Below are 27,500 nucleotides of genomic sequence, written 5' to 3'. Positions count from 1 at the left end.
CACTTTTGATGTGAACCCAATCAGGTTCGATATTCGTTTAGGGAGAAATAAGTAAATTTACCCTGTTTATAAGCTTCTATATAGGTTATATATATATATATATATATATGGATACATACGTACAGACTTACATGTACATTCATGCTATCATATGTATTTCTTCATACGAGTGTCCGTAAGTTTTTGTTTTATTTACCTCATTTTTTCCTTTAGTGCGTGTGTCAGATCAATTGTGTATTTGTGCAATCAAATATTTGTCCCTTCAGATCCTCTATCCATACCTCATAAAGAAAAGAAAATCTAAAAACGAAAACGTGTGCTGAAGATAGTCTTAATGTATCCAATTTGATGTGTTTGTGTTTAACATTTGATTGAAAGCCAGACATAATTCAACACTTGAGAACGATCACACGTAAGAAGGCCATCTGCTTGTTTCATGTCTGCGGAGGAATTATTTCCAATGATAAGAAAATGTTTCAACGAAAGAAATTTAGCAAAGAATTCCCTAGTTCACTACCGCTTACGATGAGAAAATTTACGCGTCAACCGACAAAGAATTCGCCATCATTGTTAATAGGCGAGATCGTAAGATAGAACAAACACTTTACTTTACAGATAACACTACTGGAGCCATCAGCGTGTAAAAAGACTATGGTTATGAGAGGGTTGTGTTAATGGTTGTGGATGAGGTTTTCATTGAAGTTGGTGCTTGAGAGAACGGCAGTGTGCGAGTGTTTGAACGTCAATGTGTTTTAATGTGTGTATGTAAGTGCGATTTATAAAAAGACGATGGCAAAAATTAGATTGCATTGTTATTCTTGTCGCTTTTACTGTTGTTTCTAATTTGCAGGAATCATAAAAGAGCATTAACGCAAGTAATTTGAAACCGTTTCCATTATATCTTCGTTCAAGTAGATAAAAAAAATTACTGCAGTTTGCTGTTCGCTTAGCTCTTGAACAATCGTGACCAAAATGAAGGCTTCAGCAGGGCAGAGTGAGAGATTTTTTTTAGATGCTAGAAATTTAGCGGTGGCGCTGTAGTGTTTATGATAGTGTTGGTGGTGACGGGACGGGTGCGGGTTGTGGTGGCATTGTTGTTGGTAGAAGTAGTGGCGGCGGTGGTGGTGGAGCTGGTGGTGGTGGTGGTGGTGGTACAGTGTGATGTATTGGTGATAGTGGGAGGGGCGTGGGTGGAGGAACCGGTGGCTGTGGTGGAAGTAGACTGTAATGTAATACTTGTGGTAGTGGAGATGGTAATGGTGGTGGTAGTGGTCGTCGTCGTGGCAGATGATGGTATAATGATGATGGTGGTGGAAGTGAAGGTAGTGGTAGGAGTTGGTGCTATAGGAGCTGAGACAGTGATGGTGGTGGTTGTAGTGGTGAAGTTGATGGTGATGTTAGTGGTGGTGGCGGTGGCGGTTTTGGTGGTGCCGGTGCCAGGGTGGAGGGTGCAAAGAAGGGCTTCTCTTTTCGGTGATGTATTGTCTTCTAACAATAACTTTGCTTGTTTCCTATCTTCTAGCTTTGATGAAGTTTACCAAAATAGACGTTCAGTGCGTAAAATGTGATGTTATTTGTGAATAAACATATTTACGTGTGCGTATATATGTTTGTGAGTGTAAAAACATAGATCATACTTGTAAATTTATAATTGCGTTATGTGAGCTGGTGAAGGCACGTGGCCTAGTTGTGGTTAAGGCGTTGCACGCACAATCGCAGGATTGCAATTTCGATTCCCGGACAGGGCGACGTGTTGTGTTTTGTTCCTGAGCAAAACAGTTCGGCAAGACTTCCGCCCCCACCCCACCCCACCCCGAAAGAACCACCTTTTTTTTCCTTTTTTTTTTTTTTTTCGACACAAACCCCACTTTTCGGCTACGGGAAATACGAATCTGCAAAAAAATTGGCATAAATCGACATTTTTAAATTACCACCTCCACCCCATTTCCTTAATTTTTTACGTTTTTCAGAATTTTTTTTTTTTTTTTTTAATATATGAAAAAATACGGTGATCATGATTCTGAAAAAAAAAACTCCAAAAATTTTGTAAAATATTTTTTTAAGAATTTTTTTTTTTTTTTTTTCTAAATATGCGGAAAAATACGGACATTACACTTCTGACAAAAGTTTCAAAACATTCCTGTAATTACAGTTAGGGCTAGGGTTTTAGGTTTAGGGTTAGTGTTGGGGAAAAAGTCAAAATTTAAGAATTGGTGGGGTGGGGAGAAAGGGGGAAATTTCACAATGCCGATTTTTGGCAATTTTCCAGAACCTCCGTATCCGAAAAAGTGGGGTGGGGTCTTGGCAAAAAATTTTTTTTAAATAAATTTGGGAGAAAATGGTGAGTGACGGGCGGAAGTCTTCCCAACACTTCATTTCATGTTGCTTCTGTCCAGCAACTATATAGCACCTTTAACTATTACCAAGCACATTGATTATAAATTCACTAATACTACGAGGTTTAAATAATCTGGAGAGACCAAATTTCATATGTAAAATTTTCTTACCATCGAGACAGAATATAATAGTCTTTTCTATTCTAGGCACAAGGCTAGAAATTTTGGGGGAGGGGGCTAGTCGATTAGATCGACCCCAGTACGCAACTGATACTTAATTTATCGACCCCGAAAGGATAAAAGGCAAAGTCGACCTCGGTGGAATTTGAACTCAGAATGTAGCGGCAGACGAAATACTGCCAAGCATTTCGCCTGGCGTGCTAAAGAACAGGGTTTCGCTAAGAACGCTAGTGGTTTGCCAAACACGGCGTTTCGACATTGATTGGTCTCTTCAGTGACGATTATCCTGTGATAGTTGTTCTGAGCGAACTCTTGTATTTTAAACACGAAAGTTTCTTTGAGAAGTTTCTCTGAAACTAAAGTATTACAGCTCGTGCCGTTTTGCAGGTGTATATACATCATCAAAAAATATTTCTAAAAATGTCTGTACATTATTAAAAACAAATTGTATATATAATGATATTTCAAACTAAGGTTGTTTAAAGTACACATTTTTACTTATTTCATTTCGTATGATTTATCATTATAATCAATTTTCTTCTTTCTCTCTTTAAATGCAGTTAATCATGTTTTCTTCCCATCCCTCACGTTTTACTCGTAATTTATATGTTATCTTGATCTGCAACATTGTATCTTATCTTAAACTTATCTTTCTGTCGTAGCTTTTTCATTATATCTTATCTTTGTGTTCTATCTTATCTTTTACAGATGTCTCTGCTGGTGGGATTATCAACAGGTCGGTACACATCGTTACCTACTTACGTTGCTTCACACACACTCTTACTCTCTCTCTCTCTTTCTCTCTCTCACTTCAATTCTCTTTACCTGTTCTCTTCTCCCTCTGTCTCCTCGTCTATCTGTCTGTTTCTCTGTCTATCTCTCTCCCTCTCTCTCTCTCTCTCTCTCTCTCTCTCTCTCTCTCTCTCTCTCTCTCTCTTGTTAATCGAACTTACATAAACCATCTTAACTATATCATCTTCAATAAGAGCGATACCACAGTTGCTGTTAAAGAGAGACAATTCTTATAAGTGTTTCATTTATTATTCTACGAGTGTGTACTTTTCCACAACGTATTTAACAGAAATATATAGATGAGATGTACACACACTCACACACACACACACACACACACACACACACACACACACGGATAGATAGATAGGACGTAACCTCTAATTGCTCACTCAGCTTACTAGAAATAGCAGCCACGCATCCCACCAATTGCATGCTATCCTTCTTAAAAACGAAGAACACATTGGGTGATGTAGTCTTAGATACATCATGTATGACAATGAAGAGTAATCAAACCGTAACTCTCCTCTGTCCTCTTTTCTCCATGACATTTTTCCAATACTTTCTTCGCTTCAAGAGAGCAATGTTGTATTTGAGGGAGATTTTGGCTGTTAATCGAGCAGAATAAATCAATATATATGTGGAAGCTTTTTCGTTGATTCGATAACTTTTTCTCTGTTTCGATCCCTGGTGTTGACATTTCCCTAATTTAACGTAACGTCAGTGGTTGCATTAAGAAAGGAATGGGTGCCACAACTTCGTATTTATGTCATTGTCAGATAAATTCTTGCTCCTTCCACTCCCACCCACTTTTTAATCGTTATTTTTCGTTGTGTGTCTGAAAGGAGCTAAAATATATTCAAATTTACAAAAACCATAAAAAAGTGTTGAAGAATAGATTTTCAAAAACAAAAAAGAAAACAAAAACAAAAGAAAAACATGAAAATCTACGATTGAAATATTTTCCGTGTTAATTCAAATATCGCTGGAATGAAAAGAACGAATTCGACGATTCAATATAATGTTTTGTATTAGGTTTGTAAGTTTCTTGACGTCATTACGCCACTAACATACACATGCACTGATTCGATTTCACTTCTTTGTTATTAGTTGATTAGTTATTTAACCAATTAACAAATCGATTATTTGTCTCATCAGTCGATTAATCAATCAATCGTTTGCCAAAGTCCTTTCTTCGCCATTTGCGATATCATTAGTGATATTCACTCTTCCAAGTCTTCGATTGGTTAACTGACTGATCGATTAGTTTAGTTGGCTAAATAACTAACCTCTAATTGCTCACTCGGCTTACTAGAAATAGCAGCTACGCATCCCACCAATTGCATACTAGCCTTCTTAAAAACGAAGAACACATTGGGTGATGTAGTCTTAGATACATCATGTATGACAATGAAAAGTAATCAAACCTATAAATAATGAAGTGAAACTGAACCAGTGTGCGTGCTTATTATTGGCATAATGACCCACAAAAAATACAACCAATATAATGTATGTAATACACAATAGACACACGTACCGTGTTTTGTTTTATATTTACATGATGCTTTCTTTTCAGGACTTTCGTGCGGAAAACAGGGGGCAGACATTGTTTTCGCTTTAGACGCGTCTTACAGTATTTGGCCGGTCCATTTCCAGAAACAGTTACAATTTGTGGTGAATGTCGTAGAACAGTTCCCCATTGGTGCCAAACAAAGTGACTTCCATGTTGCTATAGTAACGTATAGCGAGAACATCACTGTTCACTTTAACCTGCGTGACTTCATTCACAAGCATCAATTAAAGAAAGCCGTTATGCGGATCACCCAGTACTCCCCAGGGGGAACTTACACCCACAAGGCCCTCGAATATATACGCCGACAGATGTTCACCGTTCGCAACGGAGGACGAACCTATTCGGATAAAATCGTTGTGGTAATCACGGATGGATTGTCACAGGACCCAAAAGCTACACGAACTGAAGCGGCACGAGCGCATTACGAAGGCATTCAAATTTTTGCCATCGGCGTCGGAGCAGGCGTAGATAAACATGAACTAGAGATGATAGCTTCATCACCGCCTCGGAACCACGTGTTCACAGTGGATAACTACTCAATTCTTAATTCGATTAAACGGAAGGTGGCCAGGGAAACGTGCAAAGGTGAGTATATAGTGCTATTTAATCACGCACACACACACGCATATACACATCCATACACACTGCCTAAGTCAGTGTGTGTGTATTTCTTGAGAATTTAGGCTTCCCAAAACCAGAGAGGAGAAAGCTAATTAGAAGACTGCAGATACAAGCCATCAGTGGAACTGTAAGAATTTGTAAAACTCTCAAAAAGTTTAGCATTGTGACCAGCGATGTCTAACAACACACGTTAATCTAGTCGATAATGTGATGCCGTTATATATAAATGTATGTATGTATGTATGTATGTATGTATGTTCGTCCGGAGATGAATGTTCACAACGTGGCGACAAGGCAAAACGAGAATGAGTTCAAGCCTCGGGAAAAAAATTGAATATATTCAGAGTATGTTTGTGTGTAGAAACGTGAAACAATACTCAATACTTGATAGAGTTTATTCATTCGTTCGAAATTCCTTATTCATTCCATTTCAGCCCACGAGAAACTCGGAGTGATGTTGAAGTAAATCATCAGTTTCAATCGAGCACACACACACAAATACGTGGTGTGTGTGTGAGAGAGAGAGTGCGTTTCAGTGTAGCGATCAGCAGTTTTCAGCAATACAAAGATATGGATGTAAATAGCTAGAGAGAGATGTTGCGCGAAAGTGGAACACATGAGTGTGAGGTGAGAAAAGATTTAATTGGCTGAGATAAAATCAGAAAGACATACAGACACTGACCTGTAGATCGTAGTACATAGATGCACATCTATATAACCATAAAATAATGCATAACTACATACATACATACATACATACAAACACACATGTATATATATATATATATATATATATTCACTTCAAACACGTATATTTATACATATATGTGCGTGTAAATTTCTGTCGATTCAACAGGAAGCAATATGTGTGTGCTTATGTGGGTGTATGTGTGTGAGTATGTGCATGTGCACGTGTGTGTGTGTATATTTATGTCTATATTATGCATGTATTTACGCATGTAAATGTGTGTGCGTGTATGTATATATATATATATATATATATATATATATATATACATACATACATGCATATAAACATACACACACATGTATATACATATATATATATATATAAATATATATATATATATATATATAAATATATATATATATATATATATATATAACATATATCTATATATACATATGCAGGTATACAAGTATATATATATATATATATATATAATATATGTATGTATGTGTATAGTTATGCGCATACCTATATACACAGACATTATAGAAATGCACGCACACACCTTGTAGAAACGCAGAAATGACGCTAAAAAACATTTCGAGGTAACCTTTGTCATTCGAACCTTAATAGTTTAGGTGTCCGTTTACTAAGACTGATTCATCACATAACTTTGAAAAACAAACTTGGCATGACATAACATTTACTAAGTGCAAGACTGTAAGTCTAAACTAATCGATCATATTCTGTAAGGCCAAATTAAATTGTTTCTTTTAGTCCAACTAGTTATTTATTATTATTTTTTCTTGAGCCCTAGCACACTCAAAGTATGTGGCCCCTTTCCACGTACATATGGCCGAAATCAGAACATTCACTACCAAAGGGACGCCTATCTGTTGTAGGGATCAAGGCCTCCAATTTTGATGAGAGGCAGAACAAGTCGATTGCATCGAACTTCAGTACTTGACTAGTATTTTATTTTATCGTCCCCGAAAGAATAAAAGGCAATATTGACCTCGGCCTGATTTGAACTCGGAGCGTAAGGATGTAGAAGGAATGCCGTTAAGCATTTTGTTCGACGTTGCTAACGATTCTTTTCTACTCTAGGCACAAGGCCTGAAATATTTGGGGATGGGGCTAGTCGATTACATCGACCCAGTACACAACTAACTGGTACCTAATTAATCGACCCCGAAAGGATGAAAGGCAAAGTCGAACTCGGAAGGTAGTGGTGGACGAAATACCGCGAAGCGTTTCGTCCGGCGTGCTAACGATTCTGCCAGCTCACCGCCTTTGTTCCGACTAAATTCTACTATTTACCATGGCGTAACTTAAAACTTGACCATCCCATTGGGTAAGACCAAACTGAACAATTGCATTGTGGGACATTCATCTGTCAAGAGATGCTGGTATGAATGTGTGATTAAGAAGCTCGCTTGCAAATCTCGTGGTTCCAGGTACGGTCTGTGTGTGTGCGTGTGCGTGCGTGCGTGCGTGCGTGCGTGTGTGTGTGTGTGTACAGTGATGGATTCGAGGGTTTCGTTTATTTACGAGTTGATTTCTTAATTTCACCGGAATATAATGGTGATACTTAAAAAAGATCAGCGATTTATTATAACATCTGGTCGATCACATAATGATGTGATATCCAATCAGTTGCCCCCTTTTATTAATATCACAACCTATTCTATGCGTGTCTTCCGCAGCAAACTCCGTTCTGTTGTTATCAGTGAAGCCGAAACTTGCTCCCGTCTGTTCATTAACGATGAAGACCCTGAAATGGGGTCATGACGATGCTCTTTTCTCTTCTACTAAGCGAAGTAAATAAAAAAAAATCTTCATCCCTTGACATTTATGTAGAGATAGGGTGTTGTCTATTCAATGTAAAATTGTGGTGGTGGGGGTAAATAATGTTATAATAATGTTATAATTATTTCTGATCTGTGGTGGTCGTCGTGGTGGTGGAGTGACATTGAGCTAAGATATTTACGACATTCATTTCACCATGACATTTGCACCTCATATTTCTAGCATTACAACATATATTTCATGGTAACATTCATTCATAGACATCATAAATGCATTTAATATTTCAACAGTAAAATGCGACGAGCTGGCAGAACTCAAAACGTAAAGACGGACGAGATGCCGCTAAGCATTTAATCCGGCCGTGCTAACGATTCTGTCAGCCTGATGCTTTACAACAACAAATACACAATTGGTATCCAGTTGCAATATATTCTTTTTTTTTTAACCCTGCGCGAGCAAACGAAAGCATGGTATTGTAATAACTCGTCATTGTCTGTCTGTGTTTTTGCAAAATTACTGGAAAACGGCTGAACGAATTTTCACCTCATTTGGTAGAAATACTCATTGGGTGAGAGGCTCGAAATGATGAACAAAATTTTACATCGAACTAACAAATTTCCCGATAAGCAAGTAGTCATATTATTTTGTTCACTTTCTTTTACATATGAATCGACCCTCGCCTGCGTGTGTATGGATCATGGAGTACCTATGCGCGTAGATACATTCATACATGAATATATACATAGATATGCGATTCTGTGTGTGTGTGTGTGTGTGTGTGTGTGTGTGTGTGTGTGTGTGTGTACAGTGATGGATTCGAGGGCTTCACCGGAGTATACATACTTATAATGTTAATACTTAGAAAAGAAATAAAGAAAGCTTAATTTAGTTCCATCAAAAATCATAGATAACCAACGCATTGCAAGCCACACTATAGTTTGCGAAAAAAAAAAATAATCTGCACGCAGGGTATGCATCGCCCCTCCGATACCTTTTGTTTTTCATTGTTTTTAAATAAAACTACTACATACTTACGGTACATATTGCTCGACAACACACGCAACTAACACACAGTTATGACATCATTTTCACAATACTATGTATCTTATAGTTACGACATATACAAAATTAACCAACTTCACAACATACGGATGCCATAGTGTTAAACACTTTCGATATGCAAATTAAGGACCCCTTCATAGAGTAACTGCTGCATTTGCTGAGTATATAAACAGTTTGGCTGATTGTTTCTCTGGAGACTGTCAGAATAATGTGGACGCCTCTGATGGGAACCCAATAAGGTTCAAAAATCGATTAAGGGTGTTCTAAATTTTTTTTTCAGTCTGTGGAGAAATATCTAAAATTTGCCCTGTTTATAATTATACCATATGTTAAACATTGTATTAATATTCGTATTGTAAAATAATACGACACGTATTTACACTGCAATCCAACTGTCAGTATTAAATCTACAATTCTTTCTTTCAGTTCCAATCAGACGAGATAAACCCCGAAGTGATATCGATCCATCGATTGTGTATTCCAACAGGAAATCAAAACAGAGTAAGACTTTACATTTATACCCAGCACCGCTGATGAACCCCACTCAACGAGAACGCATTAAAAAAATATATTATTTAATAACGACAAAAACAGTATTAATCCCTAAAGGTAGTCTTCATCTCCAACTTAACGTAGAGGCTTTGTTAGAACACAAAATCCTGCGTTATTTACCTCGAGAGAAAATATCTCGTGGTGCATTGAAGCACGCAGAATTATATCGAAATTATTTCGTATATAATTTCGAGTGCTTTTATGCGCCACGAGTCCTTTTCAGAGTTTCTCTCAAACAAAATAACGCAGAACTCTTTGTTCTAACACAGCCGCCATGTTATGCTGGAGATCAAGATTACGTTTCTTTTTATTGTGTTTATCTACGCGAATGTTTTATCTACACCATTTGTGTCAATGCTTCACTTCCTACACTTGCTTTATTCCTTTGGTTTATTCGCTTTAATTTACTTTATACTTTTGCTTTGGTTTGTCAACTATTAGGACTGTATTTGTTGTGTTGCCTTTAGCCGTCAACTCCTTGTGGAATCGTAGAGACGCCGACATGAAATACGATGTATCTAGGCTTGACGGGGCCCATCCCTAACCAGATCTGACCACAGTCGACTTCTTCCAGAGAAGGAGATCTAACAGACAAACAGGAAGTAAGAGAGACGCAGGGGTGAATCGACTTTGCCTTTTCATCTTCTCAGTGTCTATGAAACAAAGAACTAGTCAAGTAGTGGGGTCGATGGTACCGACTGACCACCTCCCACGAAATTTGCTGGCCTTTGGCCAACATTTCAAACCTCGTTATGATGATTATAGAATCGCTGTCACGTCGGGGAAAATGCTAAGTGGCATTTCGTCCGTCTTTACGTTCTGAGTCCAGAAACCGCCGAGGCCGAGTTAGCCTTTCATCTTTTCGGAGTTGATTAAATAAATGCCAGTCGAGTACTAATGTCGATGTAATCAATTTACCCTCGCCCTCACACGTAATTGCTGGGCTTGTGCCAAGATTTGAAATCATCATTGTTAACTTTTACGTTATTACTTCTTTGTTTCGTATGAGGTGCTGTTCCAAAGCTTACCCAAAGACTTCGAGTAACAGCAAGTTGGACATTTTACTATGGCTGTTATTTATGATTAGCAATATATATACTGTACAGGAAGGAGAACAGAATCTTGCAGCTAAGATTCTGGTAACGAATCCTTATTATTATTATTATTATTATTATTATTATTATTATTATTATTATTATTATTATTATTATTATTATTATTATTACTATTATTATTATTATTATTACTATTATTATTATTATTATTATTACTACTACTACTACTACTACTACTACTACTACTACTACTACTAAAGCGGCGAGCAAAGACCTGGGTTTTGTAGACATGCTAATTATGATAATACTTAGCGTTATTTCGCCCGTCGCTACGTTCTGAGTTCAGATTCCGCCGAGGTCAACTCCACATTCGGAGTCTATAAAATAAGTGCCAGTTGAACACTGGAGTAGATGTAATCGACTTTATCTCCTCCCCTAAAATGGCTGTCCTTGTGACAGCCATTATTATTATTATTATTATTATTATTATTATTATCATTATTATTAAGCTAGTACATGCTAGATGTTACTGCTGTCTATTTTCATGCTATTCGTACTTATTTTGGGGCATAGTGTTATATTTTGCCTGCTTGTAGGTCGTGAGTGTATACATGTACGTATGTGCACATATATACATACATGCATATATATATATATATATATATATATATATATATATACACGCACACAAAGGTGAAGATAGAGAGATATAACTTCCGTTGTTTAGCTAGTAATTCGACTGGTCGGCTGTTTGGCTTGTCGGCTCGTTGAAACGGTCGGCTGTTCTCATTTGCAGTTTCCTTTTCATATTTGCAGCAGAAAATAATCTTCATTTTTTTTTATTGTTGCCTTACTTTTTGTCTGTTTGTTTTGCGTTGTTGCTTTATTTTTTTTATTTTTCTGTTTTATTTTTTATTTTCAGTTTCACTTTCTTCCTTTTTTTTTTCTTTTGTTTGTTTGTTTGCTTTTAATCAGCAAATCTTAATTACAGCTAAGGAATGGCTTGGAGATAATTAACTATAATGTAGCACAAATGAATGCCAAGACTGCATCTTTTTGTGTTTTTGACTCCGTTTTCTTTATCAATGAAATTATGTATAAACACGCCATTGCAAGAAATATGAAGGCGAAATGCAAAGACCTGGGTTTTGTAGACATGCTAATTATGATAATAATAATGGTTTCAAGTTTTACCACAAAAGCAACAATTTTGAGGGAAGATGAGTCGATTACATCGACATCAAATACGAAACTGGTACTTAGTTTTTCGAACCTGAAAGGTAAAGTCGACCTCGGCGGAATTTGAACTCATAACATAATGATGGACGAAATGCCGCTAAGCATTTCGTCCAGCGTGATAACGATTCTGTCAGCTCACCGCCAATAATAATAATAATAATGATGGTTTCAAACTTGGGAAAGGGGATTAAGTCGGTTACGTCGACCCCAGTGTTCAGCTGGTACTTATTTAATTGACCCCGAAAGGATGATAAGCAAAGTTGAGTTCGGCTAGCTAAGCATTTCGCCCGGCGTGCTAACGTTTCTTATTTCTTTACTGCCCACAAGGGGCTACATACAGAGGGGACAAACAAGGACAGACAAACGGATTAAGTCGATTGTATCGACCCCAGTGCGTAACTGGTACTTATTTAATCGACCCCGAAAGGATCAAAGGTAAAGTCGACCTCAGCGGAATTTGAACTCAGAACGTAGCGGCAGACGAAATAGTGCCAAGTATTTCGCCCGGCGGGCTAACGTTTCTGCCAGCTCGTCGCCTTAATGATAATAATAATCCTTTCTACTACAGGCACAAGGACTGAAATTTTGTGGGGAGGGAACTAGTCGATTAAATCGACCCCAGTATTTCACTGGTACATAAGATAATTGTTTATTAATACGCCAACTCATTTTCTTATGATATATTACCTTCTCATCTGTATAATATATATATATAAAACCAAGCTAAGGACCTATAATCCATTAAGGGATGTTTGGAATATCTTTGAATAAACTGATGTCTATACGTCAATTTCTTCATTTTCTTTTTTCTCATTCATATATATATATATATATATATATATATATATATTTTTTATGTGGAGTCATACCTCCAGGCATTGGCGATTACAGTTCCCTCCCTTCCCCATTGTCGCAACCCATCCACACAACTAAACACGTTACTGGGTCACTTTTTGCTGAAACCACCTGATGAGGCCATCGAGTATTTTCTCTTTCTGCCTTCCTTCGTTTCTTCTTTACATTTTCCCAGATAATCACCAAGTGCACAACGCTTTGTTTTCTTCTCATATGTTCTCCAATGAACTTAAGCTATTGTCTCCTTCTGTTGTTCTAAACAATGCGCACCATAATTATCATCATCATTATTATTAATGGTTACGAGCTGGCAGAACTGTTATCACGCCGGACAAAATGTTTAGCGGCGTTTCTTCCGGCTCTTTACGTTCTGAGTTGAAATTGCCATTCATCCTTTCGTTCGGAGTCGACAAAATAAGTTGAGTTCTGAGTCAATGTAATCGACTTACCTCTCCGGCCAAGATTGCTGTTTTGTGCCGAAATTTTGAAATCATTATTATCATTAACCCTTTGAGCCCTGACTTCTGGAACCGTATTTGACCATATACCTGGCTTCCTGAGCAAAATAAGCTGAAAATTGGATTAGTATCAATTACAGCATTCTGATCGGATAAAAATAAATCGTCGTACTTTAGTGCAGGTGCACTCCACCGGTAGAATCGTGCTATGGTATAGAGAAAAATCAGCCATCCGCTGGTAAACTGGTGTTACGAGCTCAAAGGGTTAAGATGGTGAGCTGGCAAAACCGTTAGCGTACCTGGCTTATCGGCATTTCGTCTGCCTTTATGTTCTGAGTACAAATTCTGACCTTTTGTCATTTCGGTTCGATTGAATAAGGTACCAGATAAGTACTGAGGTCGATGTCATCGACTTACCTCCTCCCCCAATATTTCAGAGCTTTTGCCAAATTTTGAACTCATCATAGCAAAAAGGTAGCGAGCTGGAAGAACCGTTAACATGCCGGGCAAACTGCTTAGCGGCGTTTCTTCCGAGTTCAAATTCCTTCGAGATCGACTTTACCTTTCATCTTTTTGAGGTCGATAAAATAAGTACCAGTCAATAACTGGAGTGGATGCACTTGACTAGTCCCGCCCCTCCCCCAATATTTCAGGCCTTGTACGAATAGTACAGGGTGTTCAAAAAGTCTCTTCGCAGTGAAGTTTTTTAGAAGAGTCAACTTATGCATTTTAGAAGAGTCAACTTTTTTTAGAGGAATCAACTTATGTATTCTAGAAGAGTCAACGTTTTTTTAGAAGAGTCAATTTATGTGTTTTAGAAGAGTCAACTTTTCTTTAGAAGAGTCAACTTATGTATTTTAGAAGAGTCAACATTTTTTAGAAGAATCAACGTGTGTATTTTAGAAGAATCAACTTTTAGAAGAGTCGACTTTTTTTTTCAGAAGAGTCAACTTATGTGTTTTAGAAGAATCAACTTCTAGAAGAGTCAACTTACGTATTGAAAATGAAGTACGACACTTTCGACACCTCTTATAAAGTTTTTTATAGTCTTGTAAAGTGCAATATATTCTTTTTTAGTCTTATACCATCTTATAAATATTTATTTTGCAATAAAATACTTACTGCGGCGAGACTTCTTGAACACCCTATGGAAAGAATTATTATTCAGGCCGCGAGCTGATGGAATTGTTAGCACGTCAAATAAATATGCTTAACGGCTTTTTTTCTGCGTTTTTTACTTTCTCAGTTCAAATTCCGCGGAGGTCAACTTTGCTTTTCATTCTTCAGAGTCGATAAAATAAGTACCTGCTGCGTACTGGGGACCCGATGTAATCGACTGGCATCCTCCCCTTAAAAATTTCTGACCATGTGCCTTAACTGGAAGCAGTTTTTTATTAGTTATTACAAATACAAATTTCAAATATGGCGAGGGTGATTACAGAATAGGATATGGGGGAAACAAAAAGCCATGAAAAACAACAAAAAGCCATGAAAAACAACAAAATAAAAACGAACAGGATTTCTGAATGACAAACGTCTCGCAATAGAGGGGATGGGCGTTTAACCTCCTGGGGCCAACCAGGAAATCCCACGTATCTCCACCTTCTCTGGATTACTCTTACTGCCAAAAGATTTAATAATATATATTAACAGCATGCCTTGTATAGAACCTTCCCGCCTTCCATCTTCTTTTAATTCTATAATTCCAGCCTTGCTTTTTAATTCTTTTTGGGTGCTACTGTCATGTCCGTATATTTTATCTATTTATTTATTCATTCATTTATTTGTTATATTTTGTCTATCTATAACACTGTTTTCTTTATTTAAATGACACGTGTTGATCTTCATTAAGATATATTGATGTACATCTTTGATATGTGACTGTCGTTGGTATATTTATGTATGTGCATAAAGCTTATTTATTTGCTTGTTTATATATTTTTTATTTTGCATTTATTAATTCTGTTTTTGTACCGTCTATCTCTCTGTATTTGTGTGTATTTGTGTTTATGTGCACGTATGTATGTTCTGTGAACGTTTATATATGTACTACATATGGTTTGTCCACTCACCGACGTACGTTCCCCTGACTAACGTTTGTATATTTTATCATCAATTCGGGTATGTGTGTTCCGTTAACGCATCTATGTTTCTCATACTAACACACGAGTGTTTCTATTCCGTTAATTTACACATGTGGTTTCTTTTAACACACGTGCGTGTCCTGTTAACACATGTGTATTCGGTTAATACACATATGTGCGTTCTGTTAACTCGTGTATGTATGTTCTTTTAACAGGCGTGTTCTGTAAACACGCGTAGGTTATGTTCTGTTAACATTTTTGTGTGTGTGTGTGTTTTTAAACAGACATATACGTTCTTATTAATTCATAAACCGTAAAAAGACGGTAAACATAAACGCAGGTGAAAGAAGAGAAATGTTGACCTTTGTGCATTCGGTTACCTGGCGTTATATATCGGTCTTGATGCATATTTTCATGTATGTCTCGTACATATACATGCGTGGGTTTATATGCATAAGTGTGTATGTGTATCTGTGTGTGCTTAATGCATAAATGTTTAAGTGATTGTATTACATTTGCAGGAACTAACGCAGAGCCTGGTACATGTTTATCAATATTTAGTAACTGATCTGTTGAACTCGTACCATGGTTTCATGGTTTCATGAAACTCATACCATGGTTTCTTGTCTGCGACCTGTATATGGCGATCGTCAGACGATTACTTCTCTTTCCCACCTGGTCGTGTGAAACCACAGTATGGATGCTAACAGCAGTATAGTCCTTAAATATGAATACACTCACGTACTATATATATACATATATATATATATATATATATATATATATATAAATGTGTGTGCGTTTGTGTGTATGTGTGTGTGGTCCTGTGCATACAAGTATGCATTCATACGTCCGTATATGCATGTTGGTATGTGCCTGTGAGTGTGTGTATGTATGTGTGTGTGTGTGTGTGTGATTGCGTGTGTGTATGTTTGTGTGTATGTGTGTGTTTTGACATCGCTGCATCTGTTCTGATGTCTATATATGTGTAAAGAAGATACAGAGATAATATATCCGGAACGTTAAAAAAAAGACAAAAGGCACACAAAAAAAAGTACTTTAAAAAGATCCTATGTGTAAAACAAAAGTCACATTTCCTCTATTTTTCTTCTGACCTTTGAATTTACAACATCCCCGAAATTTTTCCTCAAGTTCCCTCTCCCTTTTTATTCCAAACCGATCCTACCTCTCTAACAACCTTTATAAAAACTAGTAACTTTTACTTGCTAAGGTTACGTCATAGGGTAACCACGACCACTTCTCACTCTAACGCTTCTATTATATCATGTCACTTCTTTAAACAAATTAATTGTTAGTGCACCGGGCGCTTCAAAATCCTCTCTGTGTGACCTCCCTACTCTAATAAATTAAACCATTGTACCCGTAGCTACTTCATCTTAGACTCACTAAAATGTCACTTCTTTTTCCATTTGTATTTCTCATGTACTCACCGACACCAATTTAGAAACTTAACTTGGCTTCACCCTCACTTCGCATTAATAATGTAGAGACAAACACATATATGTATATATATGTGTGTATGTGTAAGAGACAATGTTTGTCGTTCTCATGGATGGACTTCCTTTTCGATCTCAAATAAATGGTTGATTTATATATATATATATATATATATATATATATATATATATATATATATATATATATATATATATAAACGACCCACTCTGAAACCTAATTATCGCTCCACTCAAACGCACACACATCTGAGGAAGATTTTAACTCAACAGAGATAATATAAAACCAAGATTACCTTCAGTGCATCACAATCCCACGATGACTTAACTCACCGAAACCTCGAAGTCACTATCAATAATATTCTTATTTGAGAATAATAAATTTGTACTCGACAAAAATATAGAGTAACCAGTCAGATTAATGTAAAACTGTTTTCATTATAACTGAACAAAAACGATCATATATATATATATATATATATATATATATATATATATATATATTGTGTGAGTGTGTAAAAGCTGTTCTAAAGACAACTCGGTTTCCCGTTGCCATAAGATGACAGTGTATTCACCGTAGTGTCTTGATTTTTTAAATATTGTTCTTAGCCAAAGATCACAGGAGACAGTAATATGTTGAGCTCTGAGCTTATGTTAAATGGAAAGCACTTTGAGTATCTTTCTCAAAACAACTACTTACTTGATCAGATCCTGAGTCAGAATCTGCTACAGAGATATTTATGAATTCATGCATTTGAGCTGGGAAGGCTATTGTATGTTACTTCTCTCAGTATTCACATAAACGAAAGAAAGAATAATATATTCCCCCATCTTTCGACAACAGAACAACCTCCCTTCCTTAATTATCCCCCTTTGTTACTTACTCTCTAATACTAAAGAAAATAAACTTTGTACTTTCACTTGTATTTTATTTTTATTTTTATTATTACTAGAGTGTGGAGGCAAGCCAGCGGACGTATACTTTCTACTAGATTCTTCCAGTAGTATATGGCAACCTGATTTTAAGAAAGAACTATCGTTTGTGGAACATGTTATGGATCTTTTCAATACAGAAAACAGTAACACGAAGATCGCTTTGGTTACCTTCAGCGACAAGGTACAACCAGTAATAAGTCTTGGCTCCTATAATAAAAGCAAAGTGAACGAGGTCCTTTCTCGGCCGGAAATTTATTTGACTGGTGGAGAGACAGATACGGCTAAGGCCATTAAATATGTGAGAGAGAACGGTTTCCAGGGACCACTGGCACGTAAAGGAGTGGCCCAAATTATGGTCGTTTTGACCGACGGCCAGTCAAGAGATTACAACAGTACGGTTCGAGAATCTCGTCTCACTCACCAGGCAGGTATCTATGTGTTCGCTATAGGTATCGGAAAGGATGCTGATTACAAAGAATTGAAGCAAATCGCCAGTGACCCGGATATAAACTTCGTCTTTCGTGTCGATGTCTTTGATGCATTGGATTCAATAAAAGATATTTTGGTTTTCAAAACTTGTGAGGGTGAGTTTTCAAAGATATATTTATTGCCAGAGAACAGCGACTACCTCTTGCTACCTACCCGCTTACAACCATGACAGTCGAAAAGGAGGCAAACACATAGATAGATAAACACACATACACGCACACATACACACACACACACACACACACACACACACACATCTATACATACATATATACATATGTGTAAATATATATATGTATGTATGTATGTATGTATGTATGTATATATATGTATGTATATATGAATATGTATATATATGCATATATACATACATACATACATGGAAGAAAAAGAAACCAGACAGATGGGGAAACAGAAAATATTTACTTTACGTTGTTTCGTTTCTTTAGTTTTAAATACAGAATGACCCACTTTTTGTGAGGTTTATACATACTTACGCATATATGTACCCATGCAAACACACACATAAATACACACAGATATAAATATATGCATACTTATACACATGCTATACTTGCAAATGAGAGAAGACTCAATACATGATATAGAACAACATAAAATAATTATTTATAGATTACTAATTAGATATTAATTCCTTTGGTTCTCAGTGTATGCAGTTGCTTTGTGCTCTTGAAAGATGTGGCTACGCTCATCTCGGGCTAGTGGTCCCTGAGACATCACTGTGCGTAGAGCCGACCAGGTCCGCCAGTGGTCTCCACCACTGGCGGCCCAAAGCTAAATTGAGTGATCGACCACTGTTTCACTAACGATGATGGACGACAGTTTTTCCTTAAAACGGTTGTGTGTGTCCAGGCAGATTTCTTAGTAGAAAAATTCAACATCCTGAAAAACAGCCATATATATATATATATATATATATGTGTGTGTGTGTGTGTGTGTGTGTGTGTGTGTGTGTATGTATGTATGTATGGACTTCGGCCATGCTGGTGCACCGTCTTGAAGGGTTTCGTAGTCAGAGTCGATCCTAATACTTACTGTTTTAACTCTGGTAATTCTAACGCTTACTTCTGCCGAACCACTATGTTACGCGGACGTGAATAAGCCAACACGCGTTGCCAACAGGTGCGATGGGACAAGCAAAACATAATAATAATAATAATAATAATAATAATAATAATAATAATAATAATGACACACACACATATACACATGTCAGTATATAACGGTCTTCCGTCTACCAAATCCACTCACAAGGCATTAAGCCAGTCCGGACCTACAGTAAAAGAGCAAGACATATGACGTCTTTCTCTTTTATAGTAACCTCGGACATACATAATCATATGTGCATAAATAAATATATAATGAGATAGGTCCGTTTAGGTGGACGGAGCACAACATGAGTAGAAACCGAATATGATGTAAAAGAATATATTCCAGTCATGCAAATGAAAATGCTTAACTTCTGCTTTGATTTGATATCTCCAAATATATTTATTGAATTCAGATACAGTCGGATTACGAATATTTAGTCATTCATCCGTTGTATGAAGCTACAGGTTGCCTTCAGCTTTTTAAGATATCCTCTCATTTATTTTTTTGGCTTTTTTTTTTTTGTTTTGGTTCTAGTTTTGGCAAGCGTTATTTACAGATTTACCATATATATATATATATATACATAATACACACACATATATATATACTTATATATTTTTACATATATATTATAATACATAATACGTACACACATATATATAATACATCCACAATACATATTTATATATGTATGTATGTGTATGTATGTGTGTATACGTATATACGTATATATATATATATATATATATGTATATATATATATATATATGTATTTGTGCGTGTGTATATGTATATATATGTGTGTGTGTGTGTGTGTGTGTTGCTTCATTGATCAGGCCCCCCCCTTTAATTTGTTGTATGCCAATCACCTTTTGCACGATCATAAGAATACTAACCCGTCTCCTCCCTCACTCTTACCCCATTACTCCTACTCTCTATATTTCATTTCAACACCATCTCTCTCCCTACTTCTCTCTCTTTCATTTGTTTTACCTCTCTCTTCTTCATCTTTTTACCCACCTTTCGTTTTTGCCTTTTACCATTTTCCAAGTCCTATTTGCCATGATTTGCCTTCTATGATCGCTGTTAATACAAAATGGAAGTTTTGTTCAACTTCCTTATGCATGTGCATATTGATTTTTTATACATATATTTTTTATACATATATTTTTTATACATATTTTTTTTATACATATATATTTTTTACGCATTCTTATACATATGCGAGCTATACGCATGCGCATACTTAATTTTATGCACGTATAAATGATTTTTCGAGGCATGCATATGTATATTGTCAAATATAACGGAGACGGCACTCACTGAGTCTCGACACTGGCCTTAGTGTTTATTTTGTCAAATGTTTTATCTCCAATCATACGAAATTATTATCGTATTTGACCATTTGTTCTTGACTATGTGTTTTGTTCCATACGAGAAATGTCTACGAGGATGAGAACGTAAATAGTTGAACTCTACACAAAGTATTTAAATCTTCGATCAAATTCTTCTGCAGTTGTTCTCTACAAACTTTTGTGGTTCGGGTTGGAATTTTGTAGTGGAGCAACCGCCCACTGTCATGATCCACGACTATATCTGTCAGTACAATTCTATATTTAAGAGATGAGGAATTATGTACATTGTTTACATTTGACGGATATTTGTCCTCATCTTGTTTGTTGTTAACACAACGTTTCGGCTGATATACCCGCCCCAGCTTTCATCAGAAGTGTCTTGGAGAAATTTCGAACCTGGGTTCTCTCTCATTCCTAAGTTATTTTTAGATGTTATTATTATTATTATTATTAATATTATTCAGGTCATTGCCTGGAATCAAACTCGGAATCTTAGGGTTAGTAGCCCGCGCTCTTAACCACTACACGATATGCCCGTGGGCGTAGTGGTTAAGAGCGCGGGCTACTAACCCCGAGATTCCGAGTTTGATTCCAGGCAATGACCTGTATCATCAAAAAAATACCTTAGGAATGAGAACCCAGGTTCGAAATTTCCTCAAAACACCTGATGAAGGCTGGAGGGTATATCAGCCGAAATTCTGTGTTAGCAACAAATAAGATGAGGACAAATATCCGTCAAATGTAAATAATGTATATCTGTCAGAGCCATGAACAGAACTAACGATCATTTTCTGCAGTGATTCCTAATGTATAAAACAAAGTTGTGTAACAAAAGTAAATCATGATGAACGTAACTGTTTGCAATAGTTTTAATATACGCTGCAGGAGCTGGAGTTACCACGGCTGCTGGCACCAGTCTTGCCCTCCGGTCGATCCTCGTTAACGGATTTGAAGTGTACTCCTTCAGATCGCGGGACCTCGACAGAGTCCCGCGTCGTTATTTTTCGTCACTACCTCCCCGTGCTGGGAGTGGGTAACTTGCGCGCTTGCTGCCTTCCTCGGATACTGTGGCCATTTCGCATGCTCCCTCTCTGGAATTCGAAACCTGAATCTTATTTACCCATTTCCACTACAGTCAACATTCATCTTGCCTATCGACAGTTGAGAGGGCGCACTCGCGGGAGGAAGCCTCGTTGCGCGAAGGCTAATCGATCGTAGCCCGTGCGATTGCACTGACAGCCCTCCAAAATTTCGTGATGTATCCTCAAGGTTTCATCATGACCAAGTATGACCTAACTGTGTTTATTTCCGATATTGAAATCATGGCATTTGTATAGCCATTTGGGTAGTGCTTTTGTTGTTTTATGTTGTGTTATTATAGTTTTTTGTAGCTGTTTTATTTTTCTCTTTTTTGCTGGAAGTTAAAATTCAAATGTAAAAATAAAAGCAAGATATAAATGTCTTGATCTTTAACATTTGAGAAAATGGTTTTGAATGAATGAAAGTTCCACAGCTATTTCACGCAGTTTGATCCTTCTTCACCTCTTCTTCATCAGCAGTATAGATCTCCTTCTCCTCCTACTCCTCTTCATCATCATCGTTCTCATCATCATCCTCGCCCTCAACATCATTATCGTCGTCGTCGTAATTGCAATCGTCAGCACCATCATCGTCGACATCGTCGTCATCATGTCCATCATCTGTCATCGTCATCAGTATCATCTGTTTCATCGTAGTCATATGCGTATACACATACAGAGAGGTGGGGATTATGATGATGATGGTGAAGGCAATGATGTTGACGATGGCGGCGAGAACTACGATGATGATCGCTGTATCCAAATACATTGTCACGTGTTAAACACACGTGCGCGCACACAGTATGTGTGTGTGTGTGTGTATGCATGTCTGTGTGTGTGTCTGCGTCTGTGTGTGTGTGTGTGGTGTGTGTGTTTGAATCTGTGTGCGCTGGCAATTATTCTTTGTGTCAAATATTTTACACCATTTTTCTCCTTCAAGCCATCAAATACTACCATCTAAATATCTTTCTATCTGGTCGTCTATATATTCTTATCCACTTCGTACACACACATACACACACACACATACACGCACTCTAATGCACAAATCTCCGCTCCTCACATTCATCTCGCTACTACCTACATTATCCAATCAGTCTCTCTCTCTCTCTCTCTCTCTCTCTCTCTCTCTCTATATATATATATATATATATATATATATATATATATATATATATATATAAATATAAACTGTGAGAACGACCCTTAAGGAATCTAATTAATGATCTCCTAAGGTAAGTTCTTATGCTATATTGGTAACGGTTGCTACATCCTCTGGGAAAATTATTATATATATATATATATATATATATATACGTATGTGTATATATACACACAGATATGAATAACCCTCTTATCCACACTCTGTCGTTTCCGTTCTCTCTCTCTCTTTCTCTCTCGATTCACACCCGATACCTGGCCCTTGTGTTACATCAAAACACTTTATCAGAAGCAAATGGTGCTAACAGACACACACAGCTCATCACGCAACAACTTTATAGTGAAGTTATGGAAAACATGGCAGCGCATTAATTATAACAACAACGCACAAAATGCGCTGTTAATTGTGAGAAGTACTGGTTTTTAGTCTAACATTTTAAAGGGATTCCTTCACCATGTTACTATAGCGATGTATATACGTACGTATGTGTGTGTGTAAATCTATATACCTACATACATTCACACACATCATTTATATATATATATATATATATATATATATATATATATATATATATATATATAAACAGAGCATATGTATATACATATAGATAAGTACGTATATGTTTCTGTGTATAAATTTATGCATCACTATATATGTATATGTATGTGAGTGCGTTTATATATATCAGCAGGAAATCATACTGGCACTCATTTTGTGTGCGTGTGCGTGTGCGTTTGCGTGTATGTGTACGTGTGTATGAGTGCATAGCGTATATATATATGTATATACCACATCCAATATATGCGCATACACATGTGTGCTGCTGTGTGTGTATGTGCATATATATATATATATATATATATGTATATATATATATATATATATTTCTGTATACGCGTTTTGTGCGTGTTTGTGTGCGTACATGTATTTCAATATATACGTTGTTATTATTTTCATTTATTATTTCACCTCAACCGTTTTATATACTGTAATAGCTTTTAGTATAATATATTACAATATATTATATTATAATATAATTATATTATATTATATTATATTATAATAGTATTGTGTAATGTTCTTTATTGCTCTAAACTGGAATGTCTATATTTTTTTTGAGCAATTTGCTAAAGCAATCAAAAATAACCTCACTATATTTGTGAATTGTTTATTTCTATTATCAATATGTGTGTGTGTGTGTGTGTGCGTGCGTTTCTATTTGTGTGCTTACCACACGCTGTTATATACGTATTTCTATGTGTGTCTGTGTTTGCATATGTGTATGTATGTGCGTACGTATACAATATAGAACAAAAGTAACATTTCCTTCGAAGATCCTATGTGACAAATTTCAGTGTCTTCTTTTCTCGTTGCAGTTGCTGTTGAAAGACCAATGCGTAACCCTCCAGGTATGATCCTTTTCCACTATACACCTTTCAAGATTAAGTGAAACCAAGTATTGATATTTTGAATGCATTTATTACGTACGTTTCAGATAATCGAGTTGTAAACAAGACTGATATTTCATCTATTACACAAAATCTTCCTCAGTTAAGGCATATCAGTATATGCGTGTGTTTGTATTTATATAGTACACCCATAAGACTTTGAAAATTAGAAGATATGTTGGATAACGTAGTGCTATATAGAACATGCTCGCATTTGCATTTGTACAAGTTGGCTCCAAGTCTCACCCAGAGACCTCAAGAGACAACAAGTTAGAAGTTCAAGTTGGTGTGCCTTTCAGTTGGAGGATTGAAAAGGCATGTCAAAAGAGGTCATCCTGTAGCACTTGTTCCTTCTGCCAGCCACCACAGCTGTGCATTATGCAATGGAATGAGCAAATCTTTGGCCGGACTCAAGAGTCATACAAGCATCTCACATTGCATCATCAATGACTCTTTTCGGTGATTCTTTCTGGCAATGGCTTTGCTCGTATACGAGAAAGCAGCTACTATATATATATATATATATATATATATATATATATATATAACTTTGCCATTGGTCTCTTTATCCTTTTCTCTCTTTATACATGCACACGCTAATACACGGCCTATGTTATATTCCCCAGTCATGTTTATACAACGAAAGGGGCAAAACTACCCGGTATACAGCACTTACCCGGTATTACCAGTATCTTTGGGTTTGGTTGAATCCAATACCCTTCATAACCTTATATATATATATATATATGTATATGTGTGTATATATAAATGTATGTATATCTGTACTGTGTAAACTAGGAGGCTTGGTGTGATGAAGAAGAAACCTGACTACGACCACCACCACCGCTGCAGTCTATCACTGCTTCTTAAACTAAATAAGAAGCATGACACGTGCCATGACTATTCGGGGTGGGGTGGGGGTGGGGAAGAAACAAGCAAGAAAAAAATTGAAAAAGACAAACAAAAAAAAACATTAGTTCCGGGTGGTGGAATAATGGCGACGGTGGATGTTTTGGTTGTTGCAGTGGTGCATGATGGAGTAGGTCAGTGAATGGTTTTCTTTGGTAAGAACTGGTAAGAGGTGAAACATGGACGAAGAAAAAGAAAAAGAAAAAGAGGTGGCGGAGGGGGAGGAGGATGAGCAGGAGGATGAAGGGAGAGGACAATAGGATGATGTGTTGAGGCAAATGAGATGAAAGGAGTGGTGAGAGTAGGTGTTTGATCACGTCAATGGATTTGTGCTTCTGCTGGCGAAGATAAATTTTCGGTTGTTAGTAATTATCCTAATTAGATACGATCATATTCTTCTTCGTTGATTTTGTTTGTTTTGTTTTTTTTTGTTTTTTTTTAGATTTTGAAACATTCGCTAGAGGGAGTTTTTGATTTATAATTGCTAGGAAAATATATTACATATTTGAAAAGAATGAAACTCTATGTGCATTTTGTTGGTAGGGCATACTTTGCGCTGACATATTTTCCACTAAATGGTATTCCGTCAGTTACGACGATAAGTGTTCCATTCAGCCAATCAACTGAACGGTCTGCTCATGAAATTAGCATGCACCTGGCTGAGTACTCCACAGACACACGTACCCTTAAAGTAATTCCCAAGGGGATTCCGCGTAACAGAAAATGTCATTTGGCTGACCCTTCAAATTACTGGTACAACTTATTTTGCTATCTGCATCAACTGAAGTAACGTGAAATAAAGTGTCTCACTCAAGGACACAAGGCGTCGCTTGAAATCGAACTCACGGCATCACGACCGAGTACCAAATACCCTATCCACTAACCCATGCGCTTATGTGAAGGCGCGTCGGTTAGTGGTCAGCAGGACACTTTATTTCCCGTTGCACCAGTCCATTTAGCTGACAACCATGAGTTGTACTTGTAATTCAAAGGACCAGCATTTTCACATTCACTGTCACGCTGAATAAATGAAATATATATATATATATATATATATATATATATAGAGAGAGAGAGAGAGAGAGAGAGAGAGAGAGAGAGAGAGAGAGAGAGAGAGAGAGATAGATAGATAGATAAGCCCAATTATATATTTATACGACAAAGACATCGGTGCATATCCACACATACATATGCTTGTGCATACCTGCTTACGCACACATACACACATACTTACGCACACTTTCACACACACACGCAAGCACACTCGTGTACTCACCCTCACCTATTCCCTTATTTTTCATGAACCCCTGAAACTGTATCCACCCAACTATATCTAGTACTTAGTGTCAACAAACCCACGAGACAGGGTTTATAGAATTAATGAAATGAAATGGGGTTAGTTAGTTTAAAGTCTGATGTAGCTGTACAGGGGCTCACGCGGTTTCTCTTTCTCCCTCTTTCTTTTTCTCTCTCTCTCTCTCTCTCTCTCTCATGCTCTTTCTCCTTCCCTCTCTCTTTCTTTCTCTCCCTCTTCTTATCTATATATATATATATATATATATATATATATATATATATATATATATATATATATATATATATATAGAGAGAGAGAGAGAGGGAGAGAGAGAGGTATATATATGTAGATATAGGTATATATATGTAGATAAGTTAAGTATATATATATATATATATGTAGATATAGGTATATATATATATATATATATATATAGGTATATATATATATATATATATATATATATATAGGTATATATATATATATATATATATATATATATATATATATATATATATATATATATATATATATATATATATATATATATATATATATATATATATATACAGGTATATATATATATATATATATATATATATACAGGTATATATATATATATATATATATATATATATATATATATATATATATATATACTATATATATATATATATATATATATATATATATATATATATATATATATATATATATATATATATATATATATATATATATATATATATATATATATATATATATATATACAGGTATATATATATATATATATATATACAGGTATATATATATATATATATATATATATATATATATATATACAGGTATATATATATATATATATATATATATATATATATATACAGGTATATATATATATCTATATATATATATATATATACAGGT

At 36.1% G+C, this 27,500-nt stretch overlaps 1 protein-coding gene across 2 annotated transcripts in view; it reads left to right on the top strand.

Annotated features, from left to right (window-relative positions):
* The window catches only part of LOC106884262 (matrilin-1), a 134,673-nt gene that overhangs the window by 71,579 nt on the left and 35,594 nt on the right, over window positions 1–27,500 (top strand). Inside the window, exons 2-6 of one of the 2 annotated variants that reach the window (XM_052973962.2) lie at window positions 3,225–3,252; window positions 4,885–5,466; window positions 9,491–9,565; window positions 17,736–18,302; window positions 24,296–24,328. In XM_052973962.2, the coding sequence (XP_052829922.1) occupies window positions 3,225–3,252; window positions 4,885–5,466; window positions 9,491–9,565; window positions 17,736–18,302; window positions 24,296–24,328 (1,285 nt within the window). The remainder of the gene's footprint in view (window positions 1–3,224; window positions 3,253–4,884; window positions 5,467–9,490; window positions 9,566–17,735; window positions 18,303–24,295; window positions 24,329–27,500) is intronic. The other variant, XM_052973963.2, reaches the window with a different exon arrangement.

The sequence above is a fragment of the Octopus bimaculoides genome, chromosome 16, assembly GCF_046866305.1.
Source record: "Octopus bimaculoides isolate indiv1 chromosome 16, ASM4686630v1, whole genome shotgun sequence".
Taxonomy (NCBI): domain Eukaryota; kingdom Metazoa; phylum Mollusca; class Cephalopoda; order Octopoda; family Octopodidae; genus Octopus; species Octopus bimaculoides.
This window is presented reverse-complemented; position numbering and strand designations above follow the sequence as displayed.